The sequence below is a fragment of the Nanorana parkeri genome, unplaced genomic scaffold (genome assembly GCF_000935625.1).
Source record: "Nanorana parkeri isolate BGI_ZX_2015 unplaced genomic scaffold, ASM93562v1 scaffold417, whole genome shotgun sequence".
In the NCBI taxonomy this organism is placed as follows: Eukaryota; Metazoa; Chordata; class Amphibia; order Anura; family Dicroglossidae; genus Nanorana; species Nanorana parkeri.
Genome location: NW_017306685.1, coordinates 256,986 through 267,232, shown reverse-complemented (window position 1 = coordinate 267,232; position 10,247 = coordinate 256,986). Strand labels below are relative to the sequence as shown.

At 43.9% G+C, this 10,247-nt stretch overlaps 1 protein-coding gene across 5 annotated transcripts in view; it reads left to right on the top strand.

The window, feature by feature from the left end:
- Window positions 1-10,247, top strand: part of AP3S1 (adaptor related protein complex 3 sigma 1 subunit) — a 58,012-nt gene that overhangs the window by 22,375 nt on the left and 25,390 nt on the right. For 4 of the 5 annotated variants that reach the window (XM_018559853.1, XM_018559852.1, XM_018559849.1 and 1 more), the window contains one exon: window positions 8,367-8,438. The exons of the other annotated variant lie outside the window; for it this stretch is intronic. In XM_018559853.1, the coding sequence (XP_018415355.1) occupies window positions 8,367-8,438 (72 nt within the window). The remainder of the gene's footprint in view (window positions 1-8,366; window positions 8,439-10,247) is intronic. 5 annotated transcript variants of the gene reach the window in all.

The window sequence follows — 10,247 nt, the reverse complement described above, 5'->3', positions numbered from 1 at the left end:
CGGGGGTTCTCCGTCCTCGGCCGGCGGCCGGCGTTCCTGCCGAAGGTTGTGTCGGCATTCATGAGGACATTGTCTTACCTTCCCTGTGTCCGAAGCCGGTCCATAGGAAGGAGCGTGCGCTCCACTGTTTGGATGTGGTTCGCGCTCTTCGTGTTTATTTGGACACTACGGCTTCTTTCCGCGAGACCGACTCCCTGTTCGTGGTTACGGAGGGTCCTCGTAAGGGTCGGACCGCGTCGGCGGCTACCATCTCTAGGTGGATTCGTACTGTTGTGACTCAGGCGTACGCCATTAAGGGGCGTGAGCCTCCATTTCCTGTCACTGCCCATTCTACTAGGGCTGTTGGGGTGTCCTGGGCTTTCCGCCATGGGGCCTCTGTTTCTCAGGTTTGTAAGGCCGCTACTTGGTCTTCTGTTCACACCTTTGTTACATTTTACAAGGTGGACGTGTTCGCATCGGCGGATGCTGGTTTGGGGCGCAAGGTGTTGCAGGCGGCGCTTTGAGGGGTCTTTTGGGTGTTTTTGTTTGTTGTTGCCCATCCCTCAGTGTGTTACTGCTTGGTGACGTCCCTACCATTCAGGATCTACGATCTGTTGCCTGTGTCCTTCAATGAACGGGAGAGAAAATAGGATTTTTGTACTCACCGTAAAATCCTTTTCTCTCTGTTCATTGAAGGACACAGGCCCCGCCCTCTTTTATGGGGTGTACACTCCTAACTGCTTGTTACTTGACTGGAGACTTGTCAGCAAGTGAGGGGTTGGGCCACCAGCAGGGGCCGCCCCTAGGCTGTCTTGTCTTTTTGTTATGTGCCTAGCGTCCTACTCCTGCAGGTGGCGATATACCCTACCATTCAGGATCTACGATCTGTTGCCCTGTGTCCTTCAATGAACGGAGAGAAAAGGATTTTACGGTGAGTACAAAAATCCTATTTTTATGTTGTAGTAAACATTTAGAAATACTAATTGTTGAAAAATTTTATAAATATATATTGACAAAAAAAAAAAAGAAATACTAGTTGTGCCTAAGCAATACCCTGGAAAATTTTGCAGTGCAAATTCTGTTGTATGAGGATGCCTAGGCAATCCTGTGCCTACAGCCTCATCGATATGTCTGCAGTGTGAGATCTTAGGCACTGCTGTCTCTGACTACTAGTCTCAGGAGAGTTGGAGTGAGATTTGGTGATGTCAGGGTTGCTCACTGTTCACCTTGCTGTAGGCTCTGGCATAAAGAAGCAAAACCCTGCCTCTACTGAGGTTGGCCGCCTCCACACAGAGAAACTTTGCTGAATAAAACATGGTAAATCAGTAATGAGGGAAAGTTGTAGGTAGGCCAGAGGCATTATTGGTGAATAGTCCTTTGCCGTCTGCCTACCCTTTTTTGTAAATTTTGACTTCTGCAGGAAGAGTCCTTTCCCTAGCACAGCCCTCTCTCTCTTTGCACATCATAGCTCTCTCCTTCTTTGGGAATGTCAAATATTGTCTGTCCTGGCTCAACTCCTGCTTTCCCTCACACCTCCCTACAAAACATTTTATGTAGATGCCAGGGGGAAAAGGAAGGGGAACACTATAAGGCTCCTTTCACACTTTGGCATTGTGTAAATGCGCAGCAAAGAGCGCACATTGGTGCGCATTCACACAACACGTAAAAAAAACATGTGACGCGACTGGTAAGAAATGAATGGGCTGACACGTGGCAAAACATGACATTCGGTCACACGCAAAGTGTGAATGGGCCCCTTTCATATGAGCGGTCTGATCAGGTATGCCTGTCCGTTTTTCACCCGTCCCCGATCGGATGCTCTATGAAAGTCTATGGGCAGCCAGATTTAAACGGAGAAGCGTCCTTTTACACCCAGTTAGCTCCGGCTCGGTCCAGGTAAAACAGACAGATCATTGATCCGTTTTGACAGATCGGATTGTGCCGGACCAGAGGTAAGCTGATGTAAATGGATACATGTCCGTTTACATCAGATTCCCCATAGACCTGCATGGCAGTTTTGATGGAGGAAAAAACTGCACGGACACGGATGTCACAGCGGTGACATTTGATCTGTGCTGCTCTATCAGACACGTACAGTGTGATCACCATATGTAACAGGAATGCCCTCTGTTACAGTGCAAAGCGATCTGAAAAAATGCTGCCTGCACTATTTTTTCAGATCGCACTGCACTTGAACGGAGGGCATTCCGGTACCTCGCATTCTGGTGCGGGTAATCGCATTGTGGGCGGAAGGCATGTCAGTGGCGCCATTGGCAAGAATGGTACCAACACGCCCCCTGCCGCCCCAGAATGCTGCCCAGCTTGATCTATGCGATCCAGTGCTTTCTGTGCGCACACCGTAACGCACTGGATATGGTGTGACTGGGCCCAAAGGTTGTTTGGGGGGGGGGGGGGGGGGTATGCATGGCTGCTGTGTGCAGTTTGAGGTGATTCCTCTCTGCCTCATGGGAGAAAAGAGCAGACTTTTTTCTTTTTTTGAAAATAAGTCTTGTCTCCACCATATTCTGCACTTCTCATTACTTAACTGCCTTTCATCACCTCAGATTTGGATCATATTTTTAATTGCAGGCACATGATAGATCTATTATGCTTTCAGAATATTTGATTAATCGCATAGATTCCTTTCAATTGGCTAACATGGTGATATAATCCCCAGTGAACACTGTGTTAACAGAACAGCAGAATTTCCTTTTCTAGTGTCTTTATAAATTATGTTCTAAAAAAATAAAATAATTGTTATCAATTAATCTTCTATGCTAGAGCGTAGTTCCGGCCTCCATATCTTCTAGGTAGGAGTTTCTGCTTTGACTGAATGAGGCTGGGCTTTTGACCAGTGTGCAGGCTCCATGTGGTTAATGTACTTGCATTGGATCACGAATATGTTGTGCAGGCATGACTTGACCTCTTGTATGTTAACATTGTGTTGTAAGAGATTTGAATTCCTTTGGTATCCCCCTATGAATTATATCACTGGGTTCATGGAGAGTTTGCCTACCCAAAGCTCCTCTTCTGTGCCGGGCCGAGGGGGGAAGAAATCATATGGTTTTCTTAGTTATGTCATTTTAGAGGTTATTTGGAAGAAACATTGTCAGATAGTGATTATTGGAGATTGCTTTTCTTTCCATAATACATTTTTTCTTTATTATGATCCTTAAAGCTGAACTCCATGGGGATATAAAAGAAAAAAACACTAGCTAATGCAGTTTGTTTTTTTTATGAACAAACAATGGGTCAGCTTCCATTAGGGATTTTAGTTTATCAATATTTAACCTGCCAAATCATACCAGCTGTTGTGAAACTATAGTGAAGTCCAGTGAAGCATTGTAGGCTTTGACAGCTACAAGTATGACTTCCAGAGGAAGAGGCATTATGGGATTTATACCTGCAACACTGCTTATGTATTATTTATGTGAGTTTTATTATTTTGTGATTTACAGCACTGTGCAAAAGTTTTAGGCAGGTGTGAAAAATACTGTAGGAATGCTTTCATAAATGTGTTAATAGTTTATTTTTATCAATTAACAAAATGGAAAGTAAATGAACACAAGAGAAATCCAAATCAAATCAATATTTGGTGTGACCACTTTTTGCCTTCAATACAGCATGAATTCTCTTAGGTACACTTGCACACATTTTGTTAAGAAACTTGGCAGGTAGGTTGTTCCAAACATCTTGGAGAACCAACCTTAGATCTTCTGTGGATGTAGGCCGCCTCAAATCCTTCTGTCTCTTCATGTAATCCCAGACAGGCTCTATGATGTTGAGATCAGGGCTCTGTGGGGGGCAAACCATCACTCCCAGGACTCCTTGTTCTTTATGCTGAATATAGTTTTTAATAACATTGGTGTATGTTTGGGGTCTGTTTGGGGTCCTGCTGCAGAATAAATTTGGGGCCAATTGCACGCCTCCCTGATGGTATGGCATGATGGATAAGTATCTGACCAAATCTCCAAATCCATTGGCAGAAATGCAGCCCCAGACTTGTAAGGAACCTCCACCATGCTTCACTGTTGCTGCAGACACTCATTATTGTACCTCTCTCCAGCCCTTTGTTCGTTGAAAACAAACTGCCTCTTGCTACAGCCAAATATTTCAAATTTCGTCTCATCCGTCCAGAGCACCTGCTGCCATTTTTCTGCACCCCAGTTCCTATGTTTTCATGTATAGTTGAGTCACTTAGCCTTGTTTCCATGTCGGAGGTATGGCTTTTTCGCGGCAATTCTTTCATAAAGACCACTTCTGGCTAGATTTTTCAGGACATTAGTTGGGTGTGCCTGGGTCCCACTGGTTTCCACCAGTTCAGTGCTGATGGCACTGCTGGCCATCTTCCGATGTCGAAGGGAAGTAAGCATGATGTGTTTCATCTGCTGCCTTAAGTTTCCTTGGCCGACCACTGCGTCTATGGTCCTCAACAATGCCTGTTTCTTGCTGCTTCTTCTTAAACGGCACATCTTGAAACACCAGCCTGCTTTAAAATCTTTGCCTGGGAGAGACCTTACTGATGCAGTATAACTACCTTGTGTCTTGTTGCTGTGCTCAGTCTTGCAATGGTGTATGACCTGTGAAATTAAACTGTTTTCCACAACCTCTCCTTAGTAGCAGAGTTTGGCTGTTCTTCAGCCAGTTGTAAGCCTCCTACACAGCTGTTTGTTTCAGTTAATGAATGTGTTTAACCTACATATTACATTTGATGATCATTAGCACCTTCTTGGTATAATTGGTTAATCATACACCTGACTCTAATCCTACAAATCCCTGACTTTGTGCAAGTGTAAAGGTGCCCATACACCTTACGACCATCGCAAGACTCTTGTCTTGCGATGGTCGTAAACTTGTTAAAAGCTCATACGATCTGCTCATCTTGGACAGGCAGATCGTACTTGCGATCATCGAAAGCCCTCCCCGCTGAGGGGCGGGCTTCCGATGACCGCAGTGAGGGGCGGGCTTCCGATCACTGGAAACGGGCAGCGTGCGCACACCGGCCCGTTCGGCAGTTGTCGAACAAGCAGGCCACTAACCCGCCGAGAATCGTACGATTCTCGTCGGGTTTTCAAGCCTGCTTGTTCGACAGAAGACGTGCGACCGTACAGTAGAAACGGTCGCACGCCTTCCATACACTGTACGATTATCGCACCATCGCGGGATTTCCCGCGATTCTCGTATGAGAATCGTACAGTGTATAGGCACCTTGAGAATTGATGCTGGTTTGAAGCCAAAGGCTGTTTTATGGATACATCAGGTAACCTATATAGCCCCTAGCTGCATATGGAGATTGAGGGCAAAGACACCCCTCCTCACTCAGCACCTCATTTCTGGACAGGAGTAAGCACCTCCAGGTTCAGTCCTCACAAACGAGATTAGTGGGTTGCCAATCTCCTCTACCTGGCTATCCCGAGGAAGCAGGCAGAGATGACTAAGAGAAGGGCTAGGTCTGTAGCCAATGCCTGTACCACTTGGAAACTGCAAACAGCAGGCAATGGTAAATATTGTAGAGGTACTGGATACTGTCTGCAGTCTGCAATCGTTAACCCCTTAACTCTTATTCCCCATTGGGTTTACACCCCCCAGGAAACCCATTCCGTGGGGAATGTGTGATGATAATGCAACTCCCAGTCCTTGCATTATTTACGTTATCGTCTGAGCACCCCGTAGTGCCCAGTCCCCAGCTCATGTAAGGTAAACCCTCAACACTACTACTTGGCATATGTACTTTAACATCTCAGCACCCAGTTTTCTGTTTATGCAGATTTTTCTTTCAACTACACATGCGTCTGCATTAACCCATCAGAAGCCGGTCACCAATACCTTTTCTAACCCCTCAACAGCTAGTGCTCAGCAAATGTATAAACTGCTTCTGCACTCTTCTCCTGCACATACTGCATGCTCTCATACCATTCTGCACTTAGTGCTCACTAATGCTGGGCACACACCTTACAACCATCGCAAGACAAAAGTCTTGCGATGGTTGTCAGGTAATTAAAAAAACGTACGATCTGCCTATCTTGGACAGGCAGGTCGTACTTGCGATGACCGCAAGCCCGCCCCACTGAGAGGCGGGGTTCCGCTGACCGCAATGCTGAACGGGCAGTGTGCGCTTGTGCACGCCTTCCACACACCATGCGATAATCGTACGATCGCGGGATTTCCCGCGATTATCGCAAGTGTGCGCTTGCGCACGCCTTCCACACACCATGCGATAATCGTACGATCGCGGGATTTCCCACGATTATCGCAAGGTGTGTGGGCACCTTAAGACACTTCTTTAGCATTGTTTTTTTTAAATCTTGCCCAACCTTGTCTGTTCTGGAACAAGCACACTTTTGATAATTCATATTCTTGCAAAGCTTCCTTTTAGTAATTGTGTGGGTTTTAAATTTTACATTCTTTATGTTTAGTAATTTAATGATGACGTTGCATATACTTGTTCTCCCTCTACCTGCTGTCTGTCAGACAAGTACAAATAGCATCCTTCCTGAATAATTTGCGTGTTGTTTTCAATCGTTCTAAGAAGCCTAATGCAGTTGTGGGAAAAACTGTGAAGAAGTGATCAATATGCAGCCATGTATTGCTAACCCATAAGCACAGTGTGAAAAGTTTAGTGAGCAAATATCAATCATGGCTACATCTTGTATGCATTATGTATAATTGTAAACAATACAGAGAAGCCATTCCCAAATACCGCCTCTGCCCCTCCCATTTGGAAAGCCTGATGCAGGAAAAGGAAAAAAAAGTGAGTTGATAGAAATTGCCCAAAGCCACCAAACAGATTTAGAACTATTGAGGAAGTGTGAATGTGGTTTGTGATCCAGGAAACAGAGTGAGAGGAATGTGTCACAGTGCAGTGAGGAGTGCTCAGAATTGTAGGTGAAACAAAACGGCGGCTACAACAGCGTATGGCACAGCATAGAAGAGCCAAACCCTCTGGTCAGGATTCGGCAGTGTACCTACACCTAAATAAAAAAGGTCACTCCTTTTGAAGGCAGTCAAGTACGCATCCTAGACAGGGAGGAGGACTGGTTCAAAAGAGGTGTGAAAGAGGCCATTTATGTAAAAATGGAGAAGCCAAGCTTGGAAAGATGCGGGAGGTGGGGATTGAGACATCTATTGTCTGCCACATACAATGCTGTTTTAACACCTCTCTGGGCATGTTATTAACAGCTGCTAGGCTCCAATTATGCAAATGCTATCAACACCTGGTTGTGACTAACAGATTATCTGGATTGGAACAATATTCACCATATTTATTCCCAGATAATTTTTGTACAAGTCATTCTGAATTGAGAAAGCTGGTTAGATGACCAGTGAAACGTCTTCAAGAAGAATACAGCAAGTCCAGTTGCCTTGACTTATTCTTTAGAGATGAGAGGAAGTTACACAACATATGCATTGTTTGCTGGCTAACATTAAGCGTTGTCGCATTGCCTAGAAATGCACTTAATTGCTCCTATACATGTCTTCTATGCAGTTTCTGAATGCCAACTGAGCCAGAGCAGGCTGAGTGTAAGCCATGCATGCAAAAACTGATACTTAAAAAAACAGATATACCAGATTTTATAGAGATTACAATCTCTGAAGGGAGTATACAAAAAAACTTTAGGAGCGCTACTACCCTTCTAGTGCTGGTATCCTATGGTGGCTAGCTGTATGGAAAGAGGACAATGGACTCAGTTATGAAGACGACTGGTGTGTCTGAAGATCCCCTGCGGGGCAGCAGCTGGCGTCTTGAGTGCCACATCCCTGGAATGAAGCCTTGTGCAAGGGATGGATAGCTCCAGGGATGGATCGTTGTGGGTCCGGAAAGTGTGTGGAGCGACCCACGTACTCGGCTGGCCAGGCCGAGCAGTGGCAGCTTGGAGAGGGAGAGGAGCCGCGAACAGCTGTGAGACACCGGGCGCCGTGTGTCCACAGAATATACGCCGTGCTGGTATCACGGGGGTGCACAGAATATTGCAGGTAGAAAGTCTGAAGTGGTAGAGAGCAGTGCATGGGCTGAAGGCTCTCAATAGAATGGCTACGCGTTTCGAGGCACAGGCTCTTTGTCAAGCCTCAATGCAATCTCTGAAGGGAGGTCATTTGTAAGGTTGTTAATACAAGCACATTTTTATCATTTAGACTTCACACACTAACCTAATTATCTAAAATGCATTTTAAAAAGATTATACATTCCATTCCAATCCTATTTTAGAACTGCTTACAGTGTAACTTTGCCAAAGTGTTTGTGCTTTATACTGTACATTCAAATACCATTAAATATGTCTAATTTATATTTGTGTAGTAATATAAAAGTAGTTATTAGTTGGTAATCTTAGTAGTAATAGCTTTCTATAATTCCAGCAATTTTATCAGATTACATTTTTGTTTTCCAGGTATTTGTGGAAACCTTGGACAAATGTTTTGAGAACGTCTGTGAACTTGATTTAATTTTCCATGTAGATAAGGTAATGTAACTGACTGTATGTTGTGCTGTGATGGATTGTTTTATAGTGTGCCAGTCTAAACAAGTACCAAATCCAGTTACTATGTTATGCACAAGCCCAAACAAAATTTCCTTCATCTTCCCTGACTGATCAAAATCATTTTTCATATGCGTTTCACATATTTTTCCTTCTAGATACAGCAGTTCACAGTGGGAGGGTTTCAGGAGGACTAGTGGTGGCCAGGGATTGATTGACAAGCTAGAGGCATTAATATTGATTTCCATAAAACTGATACCTGTGCAACATTTTCTTATTCCACTGTAATGCAGTCAGGCACAGGTTACATTAGGGAGACTTTGCTGGCAGGATCAACAAGTATTTGTGGGACTTTGCAGAGGGACCAAGGAAAAGCTGTAAGTGGAGATGTATTAATAAAGTTACACTAAACTTGAGAGTTAAATCCTAAAAATGCATTAACATTAACTATACTCAAAATGTAAATTATTTGTGTATCACTCGACCTGTAGATCCTCAAATCATCTCTGAATTCATGCTGACACTGTCCTTCTTACTGGAGGGTGGTTACTTTTGTCCTCCATTGTTCCTGTGCATGATGTAAAGAAGCCACCGATCCAAGCTCGCTCCCGTGATGGGCTACAATCTCAACACTACAATTTCCATACAAATTAGTAAACTAATTGCGAGATTGTGGTCCATAACTGGAAGTAGCTTAGAGTGGTGGCTACTTTACGAGACACACACACAGGGACCATGGGGAACAAAAGTAGCCACCCTCCAGAAGGAAGGACAGTGTCAGCACCAATTCAGAGATGATTTGAGGATCTACACCTGAGTGATACACAAAAAAGATACATTTTTGTTAAGGTACTTGAATGCATTTTGAAGATTTAACTCCTGAGTTTATTGTCACTTTAAAGCAGACTTTTACGCAACAACATAACAACAAAGGCGCCTTTAGAAATGTTTAGTAATGACAATCTACAATCACATACTTCTAGATAATTGCTGGCTTTGTATTTGCATACCTTATTTCTCTTTTCTTCCCCAGTCTTCTGATAGTGGCCATGCTAACTAAGGGTAGATTACTAGCTCTCCTTTTACTTCCTGGAAATCTGGCTCATGTGACTAGATATGTCACCATGCAGATCATCTCAGAAGGAAAATGCCTTTTACTGAGATGAGATTTCCCAGCAATGCTCTACTGATGTAACCTTCTCAGGAGGCTGTTCTTGGGCAAACTGAAATAATGTTACCCTTTCAAAGCAGAACGTGAATGTTCTGCAAGTGTAGGGATATTAAAAATCACAGCATTTTACACCTGACATGTCTGTTATTATTAATCATCATATATAGAGCGATGCATTGGTAGAATTAGATTTTTGGAGTCTAAAGGTCCACTTTAGGTGCTGCAGCACATATTTGTTTTAATGGGAAGCCATAGTTCTACTTAAACAGTTAACTTTGCTGAATACAATTATCACCTCAGTGTTCTGATAACACAAAAGTCACACATTTGTTTCCAACAATCTTGCATCCACAGAAATGTATAAAGATCTTACCTGGTGGGATAACTGGGCAGCAACGTGCTATTGCGGTGATATGTTGTTGGTATTCAGTATAATTATGCTTAAATGAGGTGACAGTGAAATGACCCTGGTAAGACATGATGCCAGCTAAGGAAAGAACTTATTTCAGTCACTGAAATACAATTTATTCCACTTTCAGTAAATGCAGAGATCTCTTGATGGGGACAAAAATGGTCAACATTGGGGCTCCCCTCCTACGGTAGCTGCTTTGTATGTACACAGA